Source organism: Heptranchias perlo, chromosome 4, assembly GCF_035084215.1.
Source record: "Heptranchias perlo isolate sHepPer1 chromosome 4, sHepPer1.hap1, whole genome shotgun sequence".
Taxonomy (NCBI): Eukaryota; Metazoa; Chordata; class Chondrichthyes; order Hexanchiformes; family Hexanchidae; genus Heptranchias; species Heptranchias perlo.
Genome location: NC_090328.1, coordinates 7,789,968 through 7,813,551, shown reverse-complemented (window position 1 = coordinate 7,813,551; position 23,584 = coordinate 7,789,968). Strand labels below are relative to the sequence as shown.

The 23,584-nt window shown below is 46.4% G+C and overlaps 1 protein-coding gene across 4 annotated transcripts in view; it reads right to left on the bottom strand.

Moving 5' to 3' along the window:
* sh3bp2 (SH3-domain binding protein 2) overlaps positions 1-23,584 on the bottom strand; it is a 109,966-nt gene that overhangs the window by 38,471 nt on the left and 47,911 nt on the right. For all 4 annotated transcript variants that reach the window (XM_067982423.1, XM_067982425.1, XM_067982422.1 and 1 more), the window contains 2 exons: positions 20,323-20,425; positions 5,388-5,505 (listed from right to left, as the gene is read on the bottom strand). In XM_067982423.1, the coding sequence (XP_067838524.1) occupies positions 5,388-5,505; positions 20,323-20,425 (221 nt within the window). The remainder of the gene's footprint in view (positions 1-5,387; positions 5,506-20,322; positions 20,426-23,584) is intronic.

The following is a 23,584-nucleotide window of genomic DNA, read 5'->3' as shown; positions in this document are numbered from 1 at the left end:
AAGGTGAGTATTTGTGCTTCTGGGTTTCCCACGCGTCAGGCAGACAGATTGACAGGCAGGAGGGAAAGGAGCTGCAAATCGGAAAGGGCAGGGGGGAGAAAGAGATTGTGGGCCGTGGAAGAAATTGGTGGGGGCGGGGGTGGTGGGGGGAGAGTGGGGGGGTGGGTGGACGATATCGGGTGGGCCTTGGAGAAGATCAGGAGGCGGTTCCCCATTGAGGGGAGCACCATCGGGGGGGGATCCAGACCGGGGTGGGGGGGGGGTCCATCATCGGGGGCCGGGGCACATCGGGAGGGGGGGTCAGCCAATCACGGGGTCCTGTCGGCCAGGTGAGCTTGTTGGACCTGCATGAAGCGCTCCTGTTCCTCCGGGCCCACAAGCAATGCCATAAAGGCACTCACCTCATGGATCCGGCCCTTCCCGCCTGCTTTCACCTGACATGAAGGGATTGCTACCAGTGCCACGTGCTAGTCAGAGCAGAAATAGGAGGATATTTCAAATGAATACGTGGCTAGAGGAGTGGTGCAAGGGGGAGGGATTCAAATTCCTGGGGCATTGGAACCGGTTCTGGGGGAGGTGGGACCAGTACAAACCGGACGGTCTGCACCTGGGCAGGGCCGGGACCGCTGTCCTAGGGGGAGTGTTTGCTAGCGTTGTTGGGGAGGGTTTAAACTAAAGTGGCAGGGGGTTGGGAACCTGAGCAGGGAGACAGAGGAAAGCGTGTCAGGAAGGGACAGAAGGTATGGAGTAAAAGGTAAAGTGTTAAAAAAGGAAAAAGCAGGAACTAAGTGTCACAAAACATATTTGAAAGTTCTTTATCTGAATGCACGTAGCATTCGTAACAAAATGGACGAGTTAACGGCACAAATAACTACGTATGGGTATGATCTTGTGGCCATTACAGAAACATGGCTGCAGGGTGACAACGACTGGGAATTAAATATGCCAGGGTGTTTAACAATCAAGAAGGACAGGCAGGAAGGAAGGGGAGGTGGGGTGGCTATGTTAATAAGGGAAGGAATCACTGTAATACAGAGAAATGATATTGGGACAAAGGATCAGGATAATGAAACAGTTTGGGTAGAGATAAGGAATAATAAGGGGAAAAAAACACTAGTGGGCGTAGTATATAGGCCTCCTAATAGTTGCAACTCTGCTGGAAGAAGTATTAATCAGGAAATAGTCGGGGCATGTAATAAGGGAACAGCTATAATTATGGGGGATTTTAACTATCATATTAACTGGACAAATCAAATTGGGCAGGGCAGCCTTGAGGAAGAGTTTATTGAGTGTATTAGGGATGGATTTCTTGAGCAGTATGTAACTGATCCCACAAGGGGGCAAGCAACCTTGGACCTGGTCCTGTGTAATGAGCCAGGATTAATTAATAATGTCCTAGTTAAGGATCCCCTTGGAATGAGTGACCATAACATGGTTACATTCTATATCCAATTAGAGGGTGAGAAGGTTGGTTCTCAAACAAGCGTACTGAGCTTGAATAAAGGAGACTATGATGGTATGAGAGCGGAATTGATTAAAGTGGACTGGGAAAATAGATTAAAGGGTAAGACGGTACATGAGCAGTGGTGTTCATTTAAGAAGTTATTTTACAAATTTCAAAAAATATATATTCCGCTGAGGAAAAAAGGGTGTAAAAGAAATGACAGCCATCCGTGGCTAAGTAAAGAAATTAAGGATAGTATCCGACTAAAAACAAGGACATATAAGGTAGCCAAACTTAGTGGGAGGATAGAAGATTGGGAAGTCTTCAAAAGACAGCAAAAAGTAACTAAAGGATTGATTAAGAAAGGGAAGATAGATTATGAAAATAAATTAGCAAAAAATATAAAAACAGATAGCAAGAGTTTCTACAGTTATATAAAAAGAAAAAGGGTGGCTAAGGCAAACGTAGGTCCCTTAGAGGATGAGACCAGGAAATTAACGGTGGGAAACATGGAGATGGCAAAAATGCTGAACAAATATTTTGTTTCAGTCTTTACGGTAGAGGACACTAAGAATATCCCCACACTGGACAAACAGGGGGCTCTGGGGGGGAGGAGCTTAAACGATTAAAATCACTAAGGAATTGGTGCTCAGTAAATTAATGGGACTCAAGGCGGATAAATCCCCTGGACCTGATGGCTTACATCCTAGGGTCTTGAGGGAAGTGGCAGTAGGGATTGTGGATGCTTTGGTAATAATTTTCCAAAATTCTCTGGACTCGGCAAAGGTCCCGGCAGATTGGAAAACTGCTAATGTAACACCCTTATTTAAAAAGGGTAGTAGGCAGAAGGCTGGAAATTATAGACCAGTTAGCCTAACATCTGTGGTGGGTAAAATTTTGGAGTCTATTATTAAGGAGACAGTAATGGAACATTTGGATAAACATAATTTAATAGGACAAAGTCAGCATGGCTTTACGAAGGGGAAGTCATGTCTGACAAATTTGCTTGAGTTCTTTGAGGACATAACGTACAGGGTGGATAAAGGGGAACCAGTGGACGTAGTGTATTTAGACTTCCAGAAGGCATTCGACAAGGTGCCACATAAAAGATTATTGCTCAAGATAAAGAATCACTGGATTGGGGGTAATATTCTGGCATGGGTGGAGGATTGGTTATCTAACAGGAAGCAGAGAGTTGGGATAAATGGTACATTCTCGGACTGGCAACCGGTAGCCAGTGGTGTTCCGCAGGGGTCGGTGCTGGGTCCCCAACTCTTTACAATCTATATTAACGATTTGGAGGAGGGGACCGAGTGTAACATATCAAAGTTTGCAGATGATACAAAGATGGGAGGGAAAGTAGAGAGTGAGGAGGACATAAAAAACCTACAAGGGGATATAGACAGGCTGGGTGAGTGGGCGGAGATTTGGCAGATGCAATACAATATTGGAAAATGTGAGGTTATGCACTTTGGCAGGAAAAATCAGAGAGCAAGTTATTATCTTAATGGCGAGAAACTGGAAAGTACTGCAGTACAAAGGGATCTGGGGGTCCTAGTGCAAGAAAATCAAAAAGTTGGTATGCAGGTGCAGCAGGTGATCAAGAAGGCCAACGGAATGTTGGCTTTTATTGCTAGGGGGATAAAATATAAAAACAGGGAGGTATTGCTGCAGTTATATAAGGTATTGGTGAGACCGCACCTGGAATACTGCATATAGTTTTGGTGTCCATACTCAAGAAAAGACATACTTGCTCTCGAGGCAGTACAAAGAAGGTTCACTCGGCTAATCCCGGGGATGAGGGGGTGGACATATGAGGAGAGGTTGAATAGATTGGGACTCTACTCATTGGAGTTCAGAAGAATGAGAGGCGATCTTATTGAAACATATAAGATTGTGAAGGGGCTTGATCGGGTGGATGCGGTAAGGATGTTCCCAAGGATGGGTAAAACTAGAACGAGGGGGCATAATCTTAGAATAAGGGGCTGCTCTTTCAAAACTGAGATGAGGAGAAACTTCTTCACTCAGAGGGTAGTAGGTCTGTGGAATTTGCTGCCCCAGGAAGCTGTGGAAGCTACATCATTAAATAAATTTAAAACAGAAACAGACAGTTTCCTAGAAGTAAAGGGAATTAGGGGTTATGGGGAGCGGGCAGGAAATTGGACATGAAGCTGAGTTCGGATCGGTCAAGGCCCTGTGGGTGGCGGAGCGGGCCCAGGGGCTGAGTGGCCGGGTCCTGCTCCTACTTCTTGTGTTCTTTAGATTTGAGGTTAGGATCAGATCAGCCATGATCTTATTGAATGGCGGAGCAGGCTCGAGGGGCCGATTGGCCTACTTCTGCTCCTATTTCTTATGTTCTTATGTAACCCGGACAGGTAAGGTTAAAGTCATTTTACATTTCTAATACACAAAAAATTAAGTGCCTCAACTATCGGAATGAGGTACATTGCACCTTTAAGTATCGGCCCGCCGGCTTTCAGTGGGGGCTGGACTTCCGGGTTCCTGTTGCGCGCCCGCATCCAAACGTGCCTGGGTTAAACGCGGAAGTGGACGCCATGGAGCCGGGATGCGGTCTCGCTAAAGAATTCAACAATTTCTTACTACCCACCCGCCCCCAGCCCACCTGTTCTCGGGGGTTAGATTTACCCCCCACAGGTCAGGTGTGGTAGGCACGAGACAGTACTTAAACTCTCTCTCAAACTCTAAGGGCTGAAAGAACTTAACACAATGAAAAGCAATTTCTTCACGTAAGTAACACAATGGGTGTTCATTCTGGGACCCAACTGTCAGTGCCAAATTATAGAAGGTCGGCAAGTCATTGTGTTGATATAGCACATTTAATGTAGAAAAATGTCCCAAAGCTTGATTAAAGATGTGGATTTTAAGGAGGTTCTTAAAGGAGGAGAGGGAGGTGGAGAGGCGAGGGGTTTAGGGAGCGAGTTCCAGAGCGTGGGGCGCGGGCTGCCGAAAGAAAGTCTCAAAAAGAGCTGTGCGACTGACCCCTCCCTCCCCACATATCCGTTCCATCACCCCCATAACATCGCCCGCCCCCGACCCCGCCTCAGCCCATCTGCTGCTGAAACCCTCATCCGTGCTTTTGTTACCTCCAGACTCAACTATTCCAATGCTCTCCTGGCCGGCCTCCCACCTTCCATCCCCCATAAACTTGAGCTCATCCAAAATTCTGTTGCCCGTATCCCAACTCGCACCAAGTCCTGTTCACCCATCACTCCCTGTGCTCGCTGACCTACATTGGCTCCCAGTCCGGCAACACCATTTTAGCCACATGTACTAATTTTACTAGCCTTACATACAACCACACAATACCGGTAAATAGACCTCGCATGTGTATATTGACTTAACAAATATCTACCACTATTAAGTAACCAAGGAAATAAAGCCCACACAATGATCAAAAAATACTCGCACTCTCTGCTTTTCATCTTACCATTTTACCAACAAACGCACTAAAAGGTTAAAGTTCACATGCGTACGCCGTGTGAATCTGAGTATTGAGATCACACGCCCAACGACGGTGTCTACAACTCATGTTTTATTTACTGATCAACAGCGATGTAGGGGCCGCTAATTGTGCTTTCAATGTTTTCAGCCGATGACAGTGAGTGAGAACTGGAGCTATACATAAATAACAGAATATTGGACAATTTGTACAATTCTTTAAAAGAAGTTTGCCGTACATATTTGGGATGCCTTTAAATGTGACACGCCATCGACAGGATTTGGAAATTTGAACTACAAATTAAAATAAACCGGGACAGTATGTCACAAGACCTCAGAATGATCCTATTGCAATGAGAAATGCCCTCCTCTCTTTAATGCCCATTCTGCTTGCTGCAGAGTCACTGACCCCGAGCTCGCACTTCGACCTGTCCTCGACTGTCTAAACCAAACCGCGTTGTGCACAATAAAACACTGCTCTCGCCTTTCTCTCCATCTCGCACGACGCCGAGAAGTACCAGGTTCTGTGTTTCTTGTTAACGTGAATGATTTTGAAGGGAAACACATTGCTTGAAGTCGTTTCCTCAGTTGCCCTCATAACCCTGAGGGAAAGAAAGAAAGAGAGAAATGAACATCACAGTAAAGTCGTTCACGACGCTCCATGACTTCAGACACGAGCGGATCACAATGAGTAGATTGCTGTGGCAAATAACACTTCCCCAGTGCTGCCCCAGGAAGCTGTGGAAGCTACATCATTAAATAAATTTAAAACAGAAATAGACAGTTTCCTAGAAGTAAAGGGAATTAGGGGTTACGGGGAGCGGGCAGGAAATTGGACATGAATTTAGATTTGAGGTTAGGATCAGATCAGCCATGATCTTATTGAATGGCGGAGCAGGCTCGAGGGGCCGATAGGCCTACTCCTGCTCCTATTTCTTATGTTCTTCACACATTGATGACTTTTAATCCATTTCCCTGAGGATAGAAAGGAAGAAGAAAGAGCTTGCATTTATATAACGTCTTTCACAACCTCAGGACAACCTAAAACGCTTTGCAGCCAATGAAGCACTTTTTGAAGTGCAGTCACTGTTGTAATGTAGGGAAACGTAGCAGCCAATTTGCGCACAGCAAGATCCCACAAACAGCAACGGGATAATGACCAGATCATCTGTTTTTAGTGATGTTGGTTGAGGGATAAACATTGGCCCAGGACACCGGGGAGAACTCCCCTGCTCCTCTTCGAAATAGTGCCTTTACGTTCACCTGAGAGGGCAGACGAGGCCTCGGTTTAACTCATCCGAAAGACGGCACCTCCGACTGGGCAGCACTCCCTCAGTACTGCACTGGGAGTGTCAGCCTAGATTATGTGCTCAAGTCTTTGGAGTACAAGATCACATGACACATACAATTGAAAAAGGCCCATTTTAGCTCGTTCACCTAGAAAGGTGCTACAATCCTCCCGTCGTAACATTCAACTCTCTTGAACGAATCCAGGGTTATTGCCTCCAGACTACCCTACCTATAATTCTATTCTGTTTATCTTTGTGTGAAGAAAATCTTCCTGACATTAGTCCTCATTTGGTCTTTTATTAGTTTGAACCTGTAACCCCTTGTCCTAATATCATGGTTTAGTTTGAAGCAATATTCTGGACTTACTTTTTCTATACAGTTTCTATCTTTTATACCTCTTGTGAAGTCACCTATTAGTCACCTGCTCTCACACCTGGAAAGCCCAAGATTCTCCAGTCTTTCCTCCTAAGTGAGATACAGTAGTGTCGTGGTTGTGTTACTGGACTAGTAATCTATAGGCTTGGACTAATAATCCAGGTAATGTGAGTTCAAATCCCCACCGTGACAGCTTGAGAACTTTAATTCAGTTTTGAAATAAAAAATTCTAGCAGTAAAAGTGACAATCATGCTGTCAGATTGGCGTAAAAACCCAACTGGTTCACCAATGTCCTTTGGGAAGGGACCCTGCCGTCCTTACCCGGTCGGACTCCAGTCCCAAGTGCAGTTGACTCTTAACTGCTCTGTGAAGTTGCTAAGCAAGCCACTCAACTGTCAGGGCAACTCGGGATGGACAATAATCGCCGGCTTTGCCAGCAACGCCCACGTCTTAAGAATGAATTTTTTAAAACTCAGCCCTCCAACACTATTAATCAGTCTTTTGGCTCTTCCCTGCACCACTTCTTGGCCTTGATTGTCTCTCTTATGTCTGGGTAAAGGGTTACCAACCCTCCAGGATTGTCCTGAAGTCTCCAGGAGTTGAAGATTGAATCTCCTGGACACTACTGCGAGCAAACCCAGGAGAAAAATCATAGGGGCGTTAAAAGAAATTGTGTATTTCTTTCATTTTCTTTGAACACTTTCAGTTATTATTTATAAATGTATTGGAGATGGAGAGGGAGAAAGGCTGTTTGAACAGGCGGGGCGGTTGGAGGCAGGAGGTCATGTGATGAAACTTCCAGGAATACGGCCAACCAGAGTTGGCAACCCTACCCAGTGACCAGAATTGGAGATGGCACTGCCTGGTTTTGGCACAAAATCCAACTTACACTTCTGATTTATAGGTGTAGTTCAGTGCAGCATTCATCAACATTAACAGTATTTAGCATTTGAGGGGTTTTAAGCCAGTTCCCAATGGATAGCGTGAAACTGCTCACGAATCTTCCAGTTATTGGATCACATGGCCAACTGCGATGTAGTTAGTGTGTTAAAATCATTCCACAGTTACACGGCGTAATAACACATGCAACATATGGGTATATATCTTACACAATGGGAATGTATTACATAAAGAACATTTCAACATCCAGCACAGCAGATGCAGAGTTAAGCCACCCTCTAAGGGAATCAAGGGATCTGGGGATCGGGTGGGAAAGTGGAGTTGAGGTAGAAGATCAGCCATGATCTTATTGAATGGCGGAGCAGGCTCGAGGAGTCTATAGCCTACTCCTGCTCCTATTTCTTACGTTCTTATGTTCTACTCTGTTTGAACAACACGACTGAGCCGCATCCCCAGCCTCAGAAGGACATCTCCTTGCTACAACTGTGTGACATTTTGTCCATTTCACACAGCAGTCATACAATGACTTCCCCAAGTGAGATTGCCAATTTAATGTCCATTAAGTGCTGATTTAGGGTCAGTTTCACGAGGAACTGCATTAAATCCTTTAAACTCCTTAAGAGTCTAGCAGGTTCTAAAGTAATTTAAACAGAGATTTGGAAACAGCTATTGAGTCGGGAATGGTACAAGATTGTAATTACAGGCCAGTCAGTTTAACCTCGGTGGTGGGGAAAATTTTAGAAACGATAATCCGCAACAGAATTAACAGTCACTTGGACAAGTGTGGATTGATTAGGGAAAGCCAGCATGGATTTGTTAAAGGCAAATCGTATTTAACAAAAGGGGTTTGATAAAGTGCCGCATGGTAGGCTTGTCATCAAGATTGCAGCCCATGGAATAAAGGGGCAGTAGCAACATGGATACAGAATTAGCTAAGAACAGGAAACAGAGAGTAGTGGTGAACGGTTGTTTGTCGGACTGGAGGGAGGTGTACAGTAGTGTTCCCCAGGGGTCGGTGCTGGGACTACAGCTTTTCTTGATATATATTAATGACTTGAACTTTGGTGTACAGGGCAGAATTTTAAAATTTGAAGATGACACAAAACTTGGAAGGGTAGTAAACAGTGAGGAGGATAGTGATTGACTTCAAGAGGATATAGACAGGCTGGTGGCATGGGCGGACACGTGGCAGATGAAATTTAACACAGAATAATGCAAGGTGATACATTTCGGTAGGAAGAATGAGGAGAGGCAATATAAACTAAAGGGCACAATTCTAAAAGGGGTACAGGAACAGAGAGATCTGGGGGTATATGTACACAAATCATTGAAGATGGCAGGGCAGGTTGAGAAAGCGGTTAAAAAAGCATATCGGATCCTAGGCTTTATAAACAGATTCCACATTCCACATGGATTTTCCACGTGAATTTTCCACATTCACCTGAGGAAGGAGGAAGCCTCCGAAAGCTTGTGGATTTTAAAATAAAATTGTTGGACTATAACTTGGTGTTGTAAAATTGTTTACAATTGTCAACCCCAGTCCATCACCGGCATCTCCACATCATTTATAAACAGAGGCATAGAGTACAAAAGTAAGGAAGTCATGATGAACCTTGATAAAACACTGATTTGGCCACAGCTGGAGTATTGTGTCCAGTTCTGGGCACCGCACTTTAGGAATGATGTGAAGGCCTTAAAGAGGGTGCAGAAGAGATTTACTAGAATGATTCCAAGGATGAGGGACTTTAGTTACGTGGATAGACTGGAGAAGCTGGGGTTGTTCTCCTTGGAACAGAGAAGGTTGAGAGAGATTTGATAGAGGTGTTCAAAATCATGAAGGGTCTACGCAGAGTAGATAGAGAGAAAATGTTCCCATTGGTGGAAGGGTCGTGAACCAGAGGACATAGATTTAAGGTGATTGGCAAAAGAACCAAAGGTGAGATGAGGAAAAGCTTTTTTACACAGTGAGTGGTTAGGATCTGGAATGCACTGCCCGAGGGGGTGGTGGAGGCAGATTCAATCATGGCCTTCAAAAGGGAACTGGATAAGTACTTGAAAGGAAAAAATTTTCAGGGCTATGGGGATAGGGCGGGGGAGTGGGACTAACTGGATTGCTCTTGCATTGAGCCAGCACGGACTCGATGAGCTGAATGCCTCCCTCCGTACTGTAACATTCTATGTTTCTATGCTTGAAAGTGTGGGGGGGGTGGGAATAGAGACTTAAAATATGACAGAGAAAAAAACTTTTTTAACGTGGGACAAAAGAACTTATGCATTCACCGGCTCATTCACACCTTTCCAAGGCAACTAGGAATGGGCAATAAATGCCGGACTTGTTAGTGACGTCCATGTCCCAAGAATGTATTTAAAAAAAAAATCATCCTAAGCGGAGTCTGGTCTGGAAATGTACTGAACCAGTATTAACACTCAAAGCAAGTGGGGCCAGAACATTATTAACAATCAACCTATACCATGGAGCTGCCCGACTGGCTCTGATCAACATCGGATTGTGTCAGAGACAAGAAACCACACGCGTTGCAGGGTCAGTAATGGAGCTGTGCTGAGCTTGTGCACTGGATGCAGAGGCTGAAACATCGCAGATGGTAGAATCGACCTTTGCAAGCGACGCTTCACACAAATACTCACATCCTGTCTCTGATCAAGTGGACACTATTGTACGTGGCCGTGAATAGCCTCTGGCTCGTAACCACACACGAACACAAAAAAAAAAAAATTCTCCACGAGCAGTGTCCTGTAGCTTCAGTTGCATGCGAAATGGCAGCTTTGAATTCATGACCTGTTTGTGAAACTAAGGCTGCAGATTACAAACCCAAGCAAAACCAGGTCATTTCAACATAAAGACCAACACGACAATGCAACTTCTTCACCAGAGAGTGGTGGGAATGTGGACCTTGCTGCCACATGGAGTAGTTGAGGCAAATAGCACAGATGCATTTAAGGGGAAGCTAGATAAACGCAAGAGGGAGAAAGGAATAGAAGGATATGTTGTTAGGGTGATTGGGAATAATGTGGGAGGAGGCGCGCGTGGAGCATTAAAACATCGGCATAGAGCGTTTGGGCCAAATGGCTCGTTTCTGTGATGTCAAATTCCGAGCAATTCTATGTAACAAAAATAGATACTTTTCATCAAGCTCAGTGCAGAGTCACACTGTCAGCATCCAGCTCACTCTGGCCATCTGCAACCGTGTGTAATACGGGGACAACTCCTGCGCCTCACCAGCATTCGATAAGATTGCGGGCTTGTTAGACAGACCACAACGTACGGTTAAATTTCAACTTCAGAGAATTCTGGTTGAAATCCAGAAGCAAAGTCTGAATTCTAGATAGTGGGAACAGACAGGATGTACGTTTGTGGAACTTGTACACAGCATCCTCGCAAAGCTCATATAGAACGGCTGCAGGTGGCATCTTTTGGAGGAGTACTCAGTTCAGTAATGCTATCAAGCTTCATCATTGATCCTGAATGTAATAAGGGGGGGGGGGGGGGAAACAATCATTTAGATTGCATAGGAACAGGAGTAGGCCATTCAGCCCCTCAAGCCTGTAATAATGTAATTAACAATACATCTACAGCACAGAAACAGGCCATTCGGCTCAACTGGTCCATGCGGTGTTTATGCTCCACACAAGCCTCCTCCCTCCCTACTTCATCTCACCCTATCAGCATATCCTTCTATTCCTTTCTCCCCCATGTGTTTATCTCGCTTCCCCTTAAATGCATCTACGCTATTCACCTCAACTACTCCTTGTGGCAGTGCGTTGCACATTCTCACCACTCTCTGGGTAAAGAAGGTAAAGAATGTGAGGACAATGCTCAGGATCACTCCGATTAGGTGAGTCTAACATTGCTATGGGTTTGGAGATGAGCTCTGGATGTTGGGGACAATAGATTTGGATCCCGTGAAACACAGCTGCCCAGAATCCAGTCTGTAAAAGAATGAAAACCAACTGAAATGATCGGTACGTGAGGTAGGAAGAGCATCCCCACGTCACAAGGACAAACAAGTGTCTCAGACAGCCAGTCCCTCTAGACCCCCTGTAGGGAAATGGACATCCTGGTCAGACGGGTGCTCCCTGCAGACCTGACTCCTGCCCCATGACATGCCTGAGAACTAGAGGAATGGGCTTTGCACAGAGACTGTACGTCTCCCCGTTACACATTTACTTGCAGTTCTTGGAGAGTACGAGACGTGATGGTAATACAGGTGTCCTTAAATAGATAAAGACCAGCTCCCCCGACGGCGAGCAGCTGAACCATCCCCGCCCAGGTGTGATCCCCCTGGTTAGCTTGTTTCAGCCAGGGTGCCAGTAGGAGCAATGCATCTGGCCTCAGGCCCACGTGTCGACACAGTGAATAAAGCAGCCAGGGTTCCTGCTCCTGGACGCCATCCAGCCATCACTGCCCGAAAGTGCACATGTGGATATTGAAGATGGAGGGGAAATATCAGGTTCGGTTGTGACGGTTCTCATGGTGAAATAGCCGGCCAGCAACAATCGAGGGCCTATTTTCTGACTTTGAGCTCCCAAAGGGCGCTGGGCACGACTTTCCACTGGTTGGAGAATCACGAAGAACTCATGAATTTCCAATATTCGGGCGAGGCTCCTCACCGGGACCGTACACCCTTCACTGTCCAGGCTCGCACATAATGACTGGCCACTTGTGTGCAGCACCGGAAGGTGCCCACAGAACTGAGTACTCCTTGCGTGAGTCTATGCCATCAGGAGAAAAGGAGGTGGAACGGGGGTTGGGGGATGAAAAAGTAAAGACCAAAGAAAGCGATAAGCCACAGGGCAGTCAGAGTTATACAGTAAGCAGAGGGAGAGGCTGTCATAGATGAGGTGACTGTGCATACAACGAAAGGCTGAAATATCTCAGAGATTACATTACCATAGACACTGTGAGTTAAGATTCTACAGAGTCCTAGTGCCGGTGTGTTCAGTATAACATCGATGACGACGAACACCTCGCTAAGGCCATCCCCACGCCTCCACTGCTCGCCTTTAAACAGCCACCCAACCTCAAACAGACCATCGTTCGCAGCAAGTTACCCAGTTTTCAGGAGAACAGCGTCCACGACACCACACAACCCTGCCACGGCAACCTCTGCAAGACATGCCAGATCATCGACACGGATACCACCATCACACGAGAGGACACCACCCACCAGGTACATGGTTCATACTCCTGTGACTCGGCCAACGTTGTTTACCTCATACGTTGCAGGAAAGGATGCCCCGGAGCATGGTACATTGGCGAGACCATGCAGACGCTGCGACAACGGATGAACGGACACCGCGCAACAATCGCCAAACAGGAGGGTTCCCTCCCAGTCGGGGAACACTTTAGCAGTCAAGGACATTCAGCCACCGATCTTCGGGTAAGCGTTCTCGAGGCGGCCTTCGAGACACACGACAACGCAAAATCGTCGAGCAGAAGTTGATAGCCAAGTTCCGCACCCATGAGGACGGCCTCAACCGGGATCTTGGGTTCATGTCATGCTACACGTAACCCCACCAGCAAAAAGGGGGAAAAAAATTTATATGTTTTTTAAAATTCTCTCTCTCTCTCTCTGCCATTTTGAGTTTCTTTCTGCCTGCCTGTGTAATTGACACAATGTATATCCAGTGTACTGGGACGTGCTGTTCTCCGTGACTGGCCTGTTTGAATAACAACGACACCTTTTGATTGGTGTGATGCTGTCCCAACATAGTATAAGATATGCGATTTGAGAACCTTTTCATTCATTCATCTGACGAAGGAGATAATCTCCGAAAGCTTGTGATTTTAAAATAAATTTGTTGGACTATAACCTGTTGTTGTAAGATTCCTTACATTTGTCCACCCCAGTCCATCACCGGCATCTCCACATCATGTATAACATAAAACAGCATAATCTGCACCTAAAGATTAATTGATTCAACCATTCAAGATATACATAGGAAGATAGGAACAGGAATAGGCCATTTAGCCCCTCGAGCCTGTTCCACCACTCAATGATGTGGAGATGCCGGTGATGGACTGGGGTTGACAAATGTAAAGAATCTTACAACACCAGGTTATAGTTGGACCTTACAACAATCTTACAACACCAGGTTAAACTGTTGGACTATAACCTGGTGTTGTAAGATTCTTTACACCACTCAATGAGATCACGGCTGATCTGTGATCTAACTCCATGTACCCGCCTTATCCCCATATCCCTTAAGACCTTTGGTTAACGAAAATCTATCAATCTCAGATTTAAAATTAACAATTGAGCTAGCATCAACTGCCATTTGTGGAAGAGAGTTCCAAACTTCTACCATCCTTTGCGTGTAGAAATGTTTCCTAACTTCACTCCTGAAAGTCCTGGCTCTAATTTTTAGGCTACGTACCCTAGTCCTAGACTCCCCAATGATTGGAAATAGTTTCTCTATCTACCCTATCAGTTCTCCTTAATATCTTGAAAACTTCGATCAAATCACCCCTTAATCATCTGAATTCCAGGGAATACAACCGTAGTTTGTGTTATCTCTCCTTGTAATTTAACCCTTGGAGTACAGGTATCATTCTAGTAAACCTACGCTGCACTCCCTCCAAGGCCAATATGTTCTTCCTAAGGTGCGGTGCCCGGAACTGCTCTCAGTACTCCAGGTGCGGTCTAACCAGGGCTTTGTATAGCTGCAGCATAACTTCTACCCCCTTGTACTCTAGTCCTCTAGATATAAAGGCCAGCATTCCATTAGCCTTTTTGATTATTTTCTGTACCTGCCAATGACATTTTAATGATCGATGTACATGGACATATATAGACGTAATTCTGATTGGGGGACAAATTCAAATAGTGGATGGAAACACCCGTTAGTGAGATCCTACTGGCAAGAGTGCCTCATTGTAAGATGTGTGAGCAGACAAGCATTGGCAAACTGTAGTAGCTGTATCTGCTGTCAAGACATGCTCCAAGACTCTGACAACCTAAACTTTCAAACAAGCACCAAGACATAGCTTGGCTGGTGGTGAGAAGGGCCCTTCCCGTCAGATCCTTCATGCACTCCCGGACTCTCAGTGCCACCGCGCGCTGTCCCCGAGGAGGCTGCGGTGCAGACGAGACCGTCACCCATCTCCTTCTGGAATGCGCCTTTGCAAAGAAGGTCTGGAGAGAGATGCAGTGGTATCTGTCCAGGTTCGTCCCGAGCAGTTCCGTAACACAGGACTCTTTGCTCTATGGGCTGTTCCCGGGGACGCACACCCGAGACAGACATCAACTGCTGCTGGAAGACCATTAACTCGGTGAAAGACGCCCTTTGGTCTGCCCGAAACCTGCTGGTCTTCCAGTGCAAGGAGCTGTCCTCGACCGAGTGTTGCAGACTGGCACATTCCAAGGTCCAGGACTACGTGCTCAGGGACGCACTGAAGCTGGGTGCGGCCGCCACAAAGGCTCTGTGGGGAAAGGCAACCGTTTAGAGCCTTCCCGCCATTGTATACCGAGGGGCTGCAATCAGGGAAAAACCCCCCCGGGCAGAATATAAAATTCAAATTGCTGTAATGTACCTGTAATGAATCTGTAATGTACCTGTAATGAATCTGTAATCAATAATCTGTACTGAGTATACTGCAATGAGACATCCCAGAGTGTCATGAACTGTAATTATGTACAATGTGTTCATTGAACTGTACTTGATGTAATCTGCAAATTGTATAATCTGTATTGTGTACGTTTGGAATGTGATATGACAACTGTATTGTATGTTTTGCTACAAATTTTATGAATAAAGTATATTTTTTGAAAAAAAAACCTAATGGAGCTCCCCCTCAAGGTATTCATGGAATCTTTTGAGTTATTATTAGGAATTGTCACCACTTCCCTGCTGACCACAGTGCAGAGGAATACAGCTTGAGAAAGTGGAAGTTCACATCATTGCTCAAGTTCAGGTTAAGGGAGTCACTTTCCCAGATAGGAGCCAGGAAATCAACAAGTTTACTTCCCCTTTAGTACTTGACGCTACACACTTCCCCAAGGGGTGGTTACGGTAGTGAAGTGGTTATCTTACTGCACTGGTAATCTAGAGGCCTGCATTCAATCTCTAGAATGTAAATTCAAATCCCACCTTGAGAATTTAAATTAAGTTATTGAATTGTTGTAAAAATCCAACTGGTTCACTAATGTCCTTGAGGTGATGGAAACCTGCTGTCCTTAACCCAGTCTGGCCTATATGTGACTCAAGTCCAACCCCAATGTGGTTGACTCTTAACTACCTTCTGAAATGGCCTAGTAAGCCCTTCAGTTGTATCAAACTGCTATCAGTGGTTCAAGAAGGTCAGGGCAACTGGGGATGGGCAATAAATGTCAGCCTTGCCAGTGAAGGTCACATCCTTGGGAATGAACAAAATTTGCAGGTGATATTAAAACTGGAGTCAAAGCAAATAATGAGGAACAATGTAACCCCATTCAGAAGAATTGAGATTTTTTTGTAAGCTGGGCCAGTAGATGGTAAATGTAGTTAAAAGCAGCTAAATGTAAAATATTTAGCCAGGAAATCAAATTGGCCAAAGGAACAGTCATGATTATGAAAGGGATTTGTCTTGGTAAAAGGAACATAGGATCAGGAGTAGGCCATTCAGCCCTTCGAGCCTGCTCTGCCATTCAATTAGATCATAGCTGATTTGTATCTTAACTCCATCTACCCACCTTAGTTCTGTAACCCTTAATACCCTTGCCTAACAAAATTCTATCAATCTCAGTTTTGAAATTTTCAATCGACCCCCAGCCTCAACAGCTTTTCGGGAGAGAGAGTTCCAGATTTCCACTCCCCTTTGTGTGAAGAAGTGCTTCCTGACATCACCCCTGAACAGCCTAGCTCTAATTTTAAGTGTGTGTAGGTGGAGGTGTGTGTGTGTGTGGAGGTGTGTGTGTAGGGGCGTAGGTGTGTGTGGGTAGGTGTGTGTGTGTAGGGGTATAGGTGTGTGTGGGTAGGTGTGTGTGGGTAGGTGTGTGTGGGTAGGTGTGTGTGTGTAGGGGTGTAGGTGTGTGTGGGTAGGTGTGTGTGGGTAGGTGTGTGTGTGTAGGGGTATAGGTGTGTGTGGGTAGGTGTGTGTGGGTAGGCGTGTGTGTGTAGGGGTATAGGTGTGTGTGGGTAGGTGTGTGTGGGTAGGTGTGTGTGGGTGTGTGTGTGTGTGTGGAGGTGTGTGTGGGTAGGTGTGTGTGTGTAGGGGTATAGGTGTGTGTGGGTAGGTGTGTGTGGGTAGGTGTGTGTGTGTAGGGGTATAGGTGTGTGTGGGTAGGTGTGTGTGGGTAGGTGTGTGTGTGTAGGGGTATAGGTGTGTGTGGGTAGGTGTGTGTGGGTAGGTGTGTGTGTGTAGGGGTATAGGTGTGTGTGGGTAGGTGTGTGTGGGTAGGTGTGTGTGGGTAGGTGTGTGTGTGTGTAGGGGTGTAGGTGTGTGTGGGTAGGTGTGTGTGTGTAGGGGTGTGTGGGTAGGGGTGTAGGTGTGTGTGGGTAGGTGTGTGTGGGTAGGGGTGTGTGGGTAGGGGTGTAGGTGTGTGTGGGTAGGTGTGTGTGGGTAGGTGTGTGTGTGTAGGGGTGTAGGTGTGTGTGGGTAGGTGTGTGTGGGTAGGTGTGTGTGGGTAGGGGTGTAGGTGTGTGTGGGTAGGTGTGTGTGGGTAGGTGTGTGTGTGTAGGGGTGTAGGTGTGTGTGGAGGTGTGTGTGTAGGGGTGTAGGTGTGTGTGGGTAGGTGTGTGTGTGTAGGGGTGTAGGTGTGTGTGGGTAGGTGTGTGTGGGTAGGGGTGTAGGTGTGTGTGGAGGTGTGTGTGTAGGGGTGTAGGTGTGTGTGTGTAGGGGTGTGTGTGTAGGGGTGTAGGTGTGTGTGGGTAGGTGTGTGTGTAGGGGTGTAGGTGTGTGTGGAGGTGTGTGTGTGTGTGTGTGTGTGTGTAGGTGTGTGTGGAGGTGTGTGTGTGTGTGTGTGTAGGTGTGTGTGTGTGTGGAGGTGTGTGTGTGTGTGTAGTTGTGTGTGTGTGTGTGTGTGTGTGTGTAGGTGTGTGTGGAGGTGTGTGTGTGTGTGTGTAGGTGTGTGTGTGTGTGTAGGTGTGTGTGGAGGTGTGTGTGTGTGTGTGTAGGTGTGTGTGTGTGTGTGTGTGTGTGTGTAGGTGTGTGTGTGTGTAGGTGTGTGTGTGTGTGTAGGTGTGTGTGTGTGTGTAGGTGTGTGTGTGTGTGTGTGTGTAGGTGTGTGTGTGTGTAGGTGTGTGTGGAGGTGTGTGTGTGTGTAGGTGTGTGTGTGTGTGTGTGTGTAGGTGTGTGTGTGTGTGTGTAGGTGTGTGTGGAGGTGTGTGTGTGTGTGTGTAGGTGTGTGTGTGTGTGTGTGTGTGGGTGTGTGTGGAGGTGTGTGTGTGTGTGGAGGTGTGTGTGTGTGTGTGTGTGTGTGGAGGTGTGTGTGGGTAGGTGTGTGTGTGTGTGTGTGGAGGTGTAGGTGTGTGTGGGTAGGTGTGTGTGTGTGTGTGTGTGTGTAGGTGTGTGTGGAGGTATGTTCAGGAGAGGACAAGATCGGGCTCTGCTGTGATTGCCACCATGTGATTGAGTCTACTGACCCTCACTGACAAGGGCCACTCGATAGTTCATGTTCCATGTGTGGGTTCAAGTCCAACTCCAGCGATTGAGCACATAATCTAGTGCAGTACTGAGGGAGCGCTGCACTGTGGAGGTGCCGTCTTTTGAATGAGAGGTTTAAACTGAGGCCCTGTCTGTCCTCTCAGGTGGATGTAAAAGATCCCATGGCATTATTTCGAAGAAGAGCAGGGGAGTTCCCCCCATGTCCTGGCCAATATTTATCCATCAACCAATACCAAAACAGATGATCTAGTCATTTATTTAATTGCTGTTTGTGGGATCTTGCTGTGCGCAAATTGGCTTCTGCTTTTCCTACAACAGTGACTACACTTCAAAAGAACTTCAATGCTTGTAAAGCTCTTTGGGATGTCCTGTGGTTGTGAAAGGTGCTGTGTAAATGCAAGTTCTTTCTTTCTTTACAGGAACAACCAATTCTTAATACCGGAGGGCACCTGGAACTGTATCCTGGCAACAGTCACAACTTTCAGGAGCAGAAAGTTGCGGGGTGGGGGAGGGGAGGGAGTTGGGGAGAGCAGAATTTGGTATAAAAATGAACCCTCTTGGCCTCTCTAAAAAGAACCCTGCAGCTTGTGTGAACGGTGACTGTACACCACGCTGAGCTGAAATGCGGTCCTACGTCCTCTGTATGAGGTGCAGAGGGGAAGCCACAATCCTTCTATCTAGAACGGGCTATCTTTAGAACAGTGTTTTCTTTGTACCATAACTGGGGCAGTTGTCACTGAGTGCCACTAACTGCAGACCCTTTCATGAATGGCTGCGATACGGTTATTTTAAAGCCAAGTCCCCTTTCCACTCGGACCTAAGGCTGGACTTTGCATCCAGCCACGTTGCACCAGCAATCTGAAAGAGCGGAATCTGAAAGAGCGGAATTTGAAAGAGCGGAATCTGAAAGAGCGGAATCTGAAAGAGCAGCAATCAGCAGGGTGCAAAAAGTGCAAGTGTAAATCACACTCTGCCCAATTTGGAGAGAACTCTGCAGACGCATGTCGACACTCACATCCGCTCAAGGCTGTTACACTTATAATGTTTCAAGAGTGACAGGAGCATCAACTTTCTCAACACATTGAAATAAAAATGAGTGCCATTTTCACCCCATCCGCCCGGTGGAAACCGAGCGAGTGGCCAGTTAAAATCGCCCAAGCTGCCGCAGCCCCGGACTCAGCAGGAACCAACTGTTCCCAATGTTAACCTGCTCTATTGAGCATGGGGCAAGGACACCTGCCCAAAGCTGTTGGGGTCCTCGTTTACGTGAGCATGTGGGGGTCCCGATTATGTCTTCCGGACCTACGGTCGCCAACTCTGGTTGGACGTATTCCTGGAGGTTTCATCACATGAGCCTCCAACCGCCCTGCCCCCACACTCCCACCATTGGTCGCTCGACACATCCATCCTCACATCCTTGCAACACCAATTGGAAAGCCAGCATGCTCTTAATTACCCGTCAGTCCTTCTGTGCTGTATGGCACGTTCACCCAATGCCATACAGCACAGAAGGAGGCCATTCAGCCCGTCATGCCTGTGAAAGAGCTATTCAATTTCGTCCCACCTTCCCCCCCCCCCCTTCCCCCCCACCGTGATCATTCCCCCTAGCCCTGCAAATTTGTTTTAAAAAAGAAATCGCTGTTCTGTTTGAAATTTGACATCGAGTCAGCCCAGGGAAAGGGCGAACAAGACAGGGGAGAGGAAGTGGGAAAGGTGGGTGAGGGACGGGCTGCAGTGTCTGTGCTTTCCAACTGCTGCAAATTGAGCAGCCAGAGTCTGCCAGCACCAGTAGAACTGGAATACAAATAAAACCCACCAAAAAAACCCCAAAAGGCCAATTTCACCGCATCTACAATCTTATTTTGACTCCCCTTTTACGACCACGATAAAGAGGTCAGTCCAATGGGAACAGTTGGTTAAGCAAAGTCTGAGTAGGGAAATCAAACCTCCAGGATTGTCCTTGAGTCTCAAGGAGCTGAAGATTGATCTCCAGGACACTGCTGCGAGCAAACCCGGGGAGGACAATCATAGGGGCATTAAAAACAAATTGTGCAAGCTCACAAAGCACGAACTCCTCAGAAGCAGTTGTACTGGGTCTCTGCACTCCGCGTGTCACCAGGGCAGAAGCAGTACCGGCAGGATAAAGAGAGCATCGATCACGAGAAACGGCCCCACTGCCCCCGCCACACACACCCCTGCCCTAACAGATGGGAAGGTCTGATACAAGTAATACAGTTGCTGGGTACTGACCTGTTGTAACCATTCAAGGAGAATGCTCCCTGCGGGTAAGCTGCGGTGCTGGATTTGAAGTAATAAATACATCCCTTGTGAATGATGACAAATCGCAATGGCCCTGAAATCATCAAGAGAATCAGTGTTAGGGCAGCTAAGGCAGGCCGCGGGGGCGAATTGAGAGGGCCGGGCAACATAGCGAATGGAGAAGTCAAAAACAATTGGCAAAAGAACCAGAGGCAGTATGAAGAAGAGAATGTTACGCAGCGAGTTGTTATGATCTGGAATGCACTGCCTGAAAGGGCGGTGGGAGCAACATATAAAGTTGCCAGAAAAAGCAGTACGCCTAAGCATTGGGAGCATTTTAGAATTCAGCAAAGGAGGACCAAAAAATTGATAAAGAAAGGGAAAATAAAATATGAGAGTAAACTAGCGAGAAACATAAAAACGGACTGTAAAAGTTTCTATAGGTATGTAAAAAGGAAAAGACTGGCGAAGGCAAATGTGGGTCCCTTACAGACAGAGACGGGAGAATTTATAATGGGGAATAAGGAAGAAGACAGAAAAAACCTCCCAGAATTACTAGAGAACCAAAGGTCTGGCGAGAATGAGGAACTGAAAGAAATTAGTATTAGTAAAAAAAAAATACTAGAGAAATTAATGGGACTGAAAGTCGATAAATCCCAAGGACCTGATGATCTACATCCCAGGGTTTTGAAAGAGGTGGTTATAGAGATAGTGGATGCATTGGTTGTCATCTTCCAAAATTCTATAGATTCTGGAACGGTTCCTGCAGATTGGAGGGTGGCAAATGTAACCCCACTATTTAAGAAAGGAGGGAGAGAGGAAACAGGGAACTACAGATCTGTTAATCTGACATCAGTAGTAGGGAAAATGCTAGAATCTATTATAAAGGATGTGATAACAGGACACTTAGAAAATAATAATAGCATTTGGCAGAGTCAACATGGATTTATGAAACGGAAATCATGTTTGAGTTGGAGTTCTTTGAGGATGTAACTAGTAGAATAGATAAGGAGGGACCAGTGGATGTGAAGTATTTGGATTTTCAGAAGGCTTTCGATAAGGTCCCACACAGGAGGTTGGTGAACAAAGTTAGAGCACATGGGATTGGGGGCAATATACTGGCATGGATTGGGAATTGGTTAACAGACAGAAAACAGAGAGTAAGAATAAACGGGTCTTTTTCAGGTTGGCAGACTGTGACTAGTGGGGTACCGCAGGGATCAGTGCTTGGGCCCCAGCTATTCACAATATATATCAATGATTTGGACGAGGGAACCAAATGTAATATTTCCAAGTTTGCTGATGACTCAAAACTAGGTGGGAATGTGAGTTGTGAGGAGGATGCAAAGAGGCTTCAAGGAAATATAGACAGGCTAAGTGAGTGGGCAAGAATATGACAGATGGAATATAATGTGGAAAAGTGTGAAGTTATCCACTTTGGTAGGAAAAACAGAAATGCAGAGTATTTTTTAAATGGTGAGGGATTGGGAAATGTTGATGTTCAAAGGGACCTGGGTGTCCTTGTACATGAGTCACTGAAAGCCAACATGCAGGTGCAGCAAGCAATTAGGAAAGCAAATGGTATGTTGGGCTTCATAACAAGAGGATTTGAGTACAGGAGTAAAGATGTCTTACTGCAATTATATAGGGTCTTGGTGAGACCACACCTGGAGTATTGTGTACAATTTTGGTCTCCTTACCTAAAAAAGGATATACTTGCCATAGAGGGAGTGCAACGAAGGCTCACCAGACTGATTCCTGGGATGGCGGGATTGTCATATGAGGAGAGATTGAGTAGGCTAGGCCTGTATTCTCTAGAGTTTAGAAGAATGAGAGGTGATCTCATTGAAACACAAAAAAATCTTACAGGGCTTGACAGGGTAGATGCAGGGAGGATGTTTCCCGTGGCTGGGGAGTCTCAAACCAGGGGTCACAGACTCAGAATAAAGGGGGAGGTCATTTAGGATTGAGACGAGGAGAAATTTCTTCACTCAGAGGGTGGTGAATCTTTGGAATTCTCTACCCCAGAGGGCTGTGGAGGCTCAGTCATTGAGTACATTCAAAACAGAGATCGATAGATTTCTAGATATTAAAGGCATCAAGGGATATGGGGATGGTGCAGGAAAATGGCATTGAGATAGAAGATCAGCCATGATCTTGTTGAATGGCAGAACAGGCTCGAGGGGCCGGATGGCCTACTCCTGCTCCTATTTCTTATGTTCTTCTGTTCTTATGTTCAATACTAACTTTCAAAAGGGAATTGGATAAATACTTGAAGGAGGGAAATTTGCAGGGCTATGGGGAAAGAGCAGGGGTGAGTGGGACTAATTGGATGGCTCTTTCAAAGAGCCGGCATGGGCACGATGGGCCGAATGGCCTCCTTCTGTGCTGTACCATACTATGATTCAATGGATTCTGTGAATTTTAAGAATCAGAGCGGGATGAACTATAAATAAAACCTCTTTAAAATCTTGGCAATAAATGTCAAATATTTGGCTCTCTCACCTCGTTGGTGTGGGAAAGGCGCCAATGACTGACTGGGAATCTCCCCACAGGGAGGCAGCGGACCTGGAGAGATGGCCAGGTTGGACTTCCATGGCTGCCGGTCTCAGAATGACTGACACAGAGCTGGGAGCGAAGTGCCTTTCTGCCCTCCCTACCTCATGCAAAACATGGCACAAAGAACATGAACCTTATTGAACACAAAGAAAGCTGTTGAGCCTGGGGTCAATAGAAAATTTCAAGACTGAGATCGATAGGGCATTAAGGGTTATGAAACCATGGAGTTAAGATTCAGAATAGCCATGATCTAATTGAGTGGCAGACTAGGCTCAAGGGGCTGAATGGCCTGCTGCTGTTCCTACATTCCCAGAAAATGTGAGAGGGAGTAAATCAGCGAGTAAACGCAGCGACAGAAAGGAAGTTCCTCAGTTCCATCTCTGGGATGTGCTGAATTACTCCAGCCGCAGTTGGCCTGGTCCAGGGCTCCTGCTCCTGATCACTATCCGTGATTTCTGCTGGAAGCGGGAGTGTGAGGGCATTGGGTGGACGACTGGAGCGGGCTTGGCTTTGATGACCCCCCCCCCAATTTTGGACAAGCTGCCACCGTTCACCGCCGAGGCCCAGGAAGAGCGGCCACGTGGCAAGGAACCGCTGAGCCTGCCAGTCCCAGTGGACATCTTATCGTCCAAAAATAATTTGCAATCAACAACAACTTGCATTTATATAGCGCCTTTAATGTAGTAAAATATCC